Raw genomic sequence first — 5,337 nt, forward strand, 5'->3', positions numbered from 1 at the left:
GAACATCTTCCACTATTGGTCATTACGTCGGGGTTTTTCCTTTCTCGATCCACCATTCCTCTTATTACCAATTTCCTCAGTTGGCTGTTCAGTTATTGAACTTTGATTTTATTCATCTCTGGATATTGAGCAGCTTTATCATAGTCCATCTGGATTGAGATGTCTATGTGGCTCTTCACTGCCTTATTTTACCTCCATTTGAACCTTTGTCCTCCAGTTCTTTGTTTCATTTGTCCATTAACACCTATTAGCCTGTGGGTGTTATTGATCTAATATATTTGCCATCAACATCTCCACATATGTTCTCTTTTATCTGGATCGATCTTTCCTTCTCAAGACTTTGGCAGCATGTGAAGGTGATTCTTCCTTCTTGCTGATTTCACTTCCTTCCATCTCCTACCTTTATTCCAAGTCTGATCCAGATAGGCTTCTGTGTCCCATATATGCTCTTCATTGTTACATTTCCTGCATGGCTTCTTTCCATGGTTTTTCTTCCCGCCTTTTCGTCCCTTGGCATCATTTCTTTGTTTGTGACCTTTCTCCTTCAACACTTGCCAGTTGGGTTCAGCTTTTGGTTCAATTGGCTTATTCCTCCTTGTCTTCTTCTTTTTCCTGAAATATGTTCCAGGTGTTGTCGCATGAGATCAGGCACCTTAGTTTTCCCTGGCATCTCACCTCCATCATCCATTGGAGGAAATTCTTCTAGTGGGCATATAGACTACTACTCATACATTTGTCTCCCACTACTTGCATTAAGTGCTTTCTTCCTTGTTGGGATACCATCTTCCACCTGTCGGTGAGACTGTGAATGGATAAGTTATTTCTTTTTATATAGATTTTAATTTATTTCAGGGGTATGTCCTTTTTTTACTGTTAGGATCCCACTCTGTGATGAGTATTGCCTGTCAAGGTATACGTAATGCATCACAAATACACACTGTATGGCCATGCTGCTATCAAAAAATACTATATTCCCATGGCATATAATGCACACTGTTGAGATGGGGTGTTCCACAAGATTACTCGTAGGTTTTTTCCTCATGATATATTATCTCCATAAATATGCTCATTCCAGACAGTACTAGCCCATGGACTTACATGGGTAAAGCAGAAGGGGATAGCTCCCAAGCTCCCATCTGTGCCATCCCTTTGATTGAATAAATCAGGGGAGGTCTGCACTATCTCTGGTGTTGGCATTCCTTCAGACTCTTCACCAAATTTTATCCCCCCCCTTCTTTAAGTGGAGTATGGTCTTCTGCCGGTGCAGATGACACTGGTCCTCCTTTCATGTGTACCATCTCTGTGTGATGAGCTCTGAGGGTTTATATTGTGGCCGGCTTCTGTGACTATCTGGGGGTTGAGATTGCATATGAATTTAGGGGCAATCCACTTTTGTGTTGTGGTATCCTGAAGAACTTCATGATGCATTCCAATGCTTTACAGTCCTGTTGGAGGAGATGATGTTGATTTGGAGAGGATCTATCACATTGCAGTTCACTCCTTTGATTGGGATCCCTCATTCAATCAACATGAGTCCTCACACATGTATTGCCTGTTACTAATGTCATTTGTATGTCGGGTTCCTGAATGTCTGGTTGGTTGTGGATTGAGCACATGTGCCCATTTTGCAGATTGGTTTGCACAGTGTATATTTCCGTTCTATGGAACTTGAGGCGAAGATGGTGTGGACCACGGATTGGAGCTTATATTCCCAATACCGCTTGGTTCTGGACTGGAGTTGACTGCCTACAAATGGTCCACCATTTCTTAGCCTCTCTACACCTTGGAGCACATCCAGTTTTGCTTTTCCCCATATTACTGTGTGTAGAAAATTCACCTACAGCCTTTCTTCATCAGGATTGTATGTATGTTCTGAAGTGGTTCGGATTCCAATCCCATCTTTTGGTAATGCTCCTCCTTTTTATCCTTCTGTGTCTGCGACATCGACATATCTTTACACACTGGACAAAGAGTATACCTGGTACAGAAGTGGTGTAGTCTCCCAAGGATGATTCTTTATTACAAGGATCATCAGTATAAGGTATTCTTTGGATGCTTTTGAAGGGTGCTTCTTTATATCCCTCACCAGGTCTCTCCACCTATTCAATGTGGGATTCTAGCTATATATGTGAGGGGAGGTAATGTACCATATTTCCAATAGATACTCACCCCTTCTCACCCTTACTTCCCCACTGAAAATCAGTGTTTCCTTTACTGCCTAAACTCAAAATGATACTTCAGTAGAATCGAATAGAGGGAGCTACATGAGACAGGAGGTTGTGTTGCACTCCTATTGGTGGAGGATTGTCGCATGACAATTTGCGAGTGAAATGCAGTGGAACCATGATAGTCATGGGTAAGTGGGAGTGCAAGGCTCGTGGCATGAAAAAAACATTTTGTATATAGAGAGTAACACTGATCAAGAATAGCTAATATATATGTGAGAGGAGGTATGTACCTGTCAGAAATATATTTTCAGTATAGGAAAATTATAACTTTGAATTCTACTTGTGTTAACAAACTCTTGGATTAACCAATTTCCAACATCATTACTTTTTTCATTATTATTTTTCTAATTATGTGCATTGATGTATAGTTAATCTACATATGATAAAATCAGTGCACAAACTGTAGAAGAAAGTTAATGAAGATTATGCACATGGTTAATGTGAAGTAGATCAGTATAATATATATTTTAGAAGTTAAATATTTATCTTGAAGTGTTTTTTATGATAATAGCACATAGTTCTTGTATTTTTCAATGTAAAACTAAATCACATGAGATGTGCAGAGGATGGGTATGTTATATTAAAAACATTTTGGAGCTTCTGTTGAATGTGCATCTTGACAATAGCCCTACAATATATTTTCATTACAAAAGACTCTGTTGTAAGGTTATCATGTCCAAAACAGCATCACTCCTCCCTGCATGCTTTCCTGTGTAATGTATGAGAACAACATTATCCAGTTCCACAGTCCAGTGTTGCATAAATCCAAAAGTGCTTCATCCAGCAACTTCACTGGTATGTCTTTATTGTGAAAAGCATAAATACATATTTCATTTTCCAGCAGATTGAGATATGCAATGATTGAATGGGAGGTATGACTGGAAGCCACATCTGGGTGAACCCCCTACTCTGTTGGTCTCATTTCCAAACAGAAATACTTGATTATACTGCATGCTGTTACCTATGATGCATGGATAGCTTTTGGCACAGAACTGTGTATTTGTGGATCTTTACCTGTTACAGAACATTGTACTTTGCTTACCATGGATGGCATACATCTTGTAATACTCGTCTTGGACTTTCTTTGTGATCTAAGTTGATTCATAGTCCATTGTTTTCTGGTGCTTTTAAGTGCAAAGGATATTCCCAGATTGTAAATTCTAAATCCACAATCTAAACACATCTTTATGACCTGAGTGTATATTTAGCATCAAAAATGGCTGTTAATACACTTCTCAAAAGCAATTAGTTTTTCAGTGACCTCATGCTACCTACAAAACACCAAACATAGTTCTGATACAAGCCATTCCACTGCAACTTTATATTAACTATGGTTGTTGCTGATTTGTATATTCAGAATTCTTTAATATAATATACTCAAACCTATAAATAAAAATAATAAAATGCAATATTTTGCTTGCATGTTTTAGATCAGACATATGAAACATAACGAACCTTTCTTTACCATAGCTTCAGTTCCTTGGTTTGAATTGTCTGTTGGTAAGTTTTATATCTTCTTGGAAAAGGTCTTTTTGTAGCATTACTGGGAGAGAACTAATACGTGTATACCTCAATTATAATTTCAGATGTCCGACTTCTTCTCAATAATGACACCATACTGAAAGAACAAGCTTTTGGGTAAGTTCTAAAAACACTAAGCAAATAATGATAGTTATTATACAAGAACATTTGTACTACCTTTTCTAGCATGTTTTTTTGTTGCTAAACTTGTAATGGATCAAAGGTTATAATAAATGTACTGTAGGTGAAAGAGCTTATGCTCTGTTTTGTGTTGTTAAATCCACATTAAGTGCGGTATTGTGAGAAGTATTTCACTGTGTACTATTTAAAACTAGAATTTTCCTTTTGTATTTAAGAACAGTGTGTTAACCAGTGAGTACATTCAAAGGTCGTATAAGGAGTTGTTATTCATGACCTGTTTTGTTTGAGGACTAAAATAGATAGAGAATTTCAAAATGTTGGTGTTATTGCAGTAACTGTCCAAGTCAGTGGGATTTGTGCAGATTTGTATAATGTTTTGATCATATCTACAACACAGATATAAAAGTGGAGAGCAGTAGATGAACAGTAAAATATAAATATAAAACTGTGATAAGAGCAAAGTTTGAACTTTTGTTGTGTTGTTATACTTTAAACTTGAGATGAAATACTGATGTTTTCTTTGCTAGTTTTTAGAGAGTTAAAGATTAAAAATATTAAAACACCCTCAACTCTTCGGGTGTTGAAGTAGCCGTGACATGTACCATAATATACCACATTTGTGGTCTCCTTAGTTACCTTTCAAACAAGACTTTGCATGATGTAACCTAGCTGGCTTGATAAGCTCTGGTATTGAACAAAAGGGTCTTGTCAGTATACTGGAAACTCATTCTATACAGTCAGTATTAATGTGGTTTAGATTGTTATCAGTCTTACTGTTATGTCACATCTTACTATTATAACACCATTTATTTGTCATGATGTGGTTTAAATTATCAGTCTTATTTTAAGTCTCATCTTACTGTTATAACAACATTTAATTGTAATGATGTGGTTTAAATTATCAGTCTTATCTTACTATTATAACAACATTTAATTGTCATGAAGTGGTTTAAATTATCAGTCTTATTTTAAGTCTCATCCTACTGTTATAACAACATTTAATTGTCATGATGTGGTTTAAATTATCAGTCTTATTTTAAGTCTCATCTTACTGTTATAACAACATTTAATTGTCAAGATGTGGTTTAAATTATCAGACCTATTTTAAGTCTCATCTTACTGTTATAACAAACATTTAATTGTCAAGACGTGGTTTAAATTATTAGTTTTATTTTAAGTCTCATCTTACTGTTATAACAACATTTAATTGTCATGATGTGGTTTAAATTATCAGTCTTATTTTAAGTCTCATCTTACTGTTATAACAACATTTAATTGTCATGATGTGGTTTAAATTATCAGTCTTATTTTAAGTCTCATCTTACTGTTATAACAACATTTAATTGTCATGATGTGGTTTAAATTATCAGTCTTATTTTAAGTCTCATCTTACTGTTATAACAACATTTAATTGTCATGATGTGGTTTAAATTATCAGTCTTATTTT

The 5,337-nt window shown here is 35.8% G+C and overlaps 1 protein-coding gene across 1 annotated transcript in view; it reads left to right on the forward strand.

The window, feature by feature from the left end:
• Window positions 1-3,982: 3,982 nt before the first annotated feature.
• LOC106475795 (F-actin-capping protein subunit alpha-like) overlaps window positions 3,983-5,337 on the forward strand; it is an 8,922-nt gene continuing 7,567 nt past the window's right edge. Inside the window, exon 1 of the mRNA XM_013936471.2 lies at window positions 3,983-3,989. Within this exon, the coding sequence (XP_013791925.2) occupies window positions 3,983-3,989 (7 nt within the window). The remainder of the gene's footprint in view (window positions 3,990-5,337) is intronic.

Source organism: Limulus polyphemus, unplaced genomic scaffold, assembly GCF_000517525.1.
Source record: "Limulus polyphemus unplaced genomic scaffold, Limulus_polyphemus-2.1.2 Scaffold9181, whole genome shotgun sequence".
NCBI lineage: Eukaryota > Metazoa > Arthropoda > Merostomata > Xiphosura > Limulidae > Limulus > Limulus polyphemus.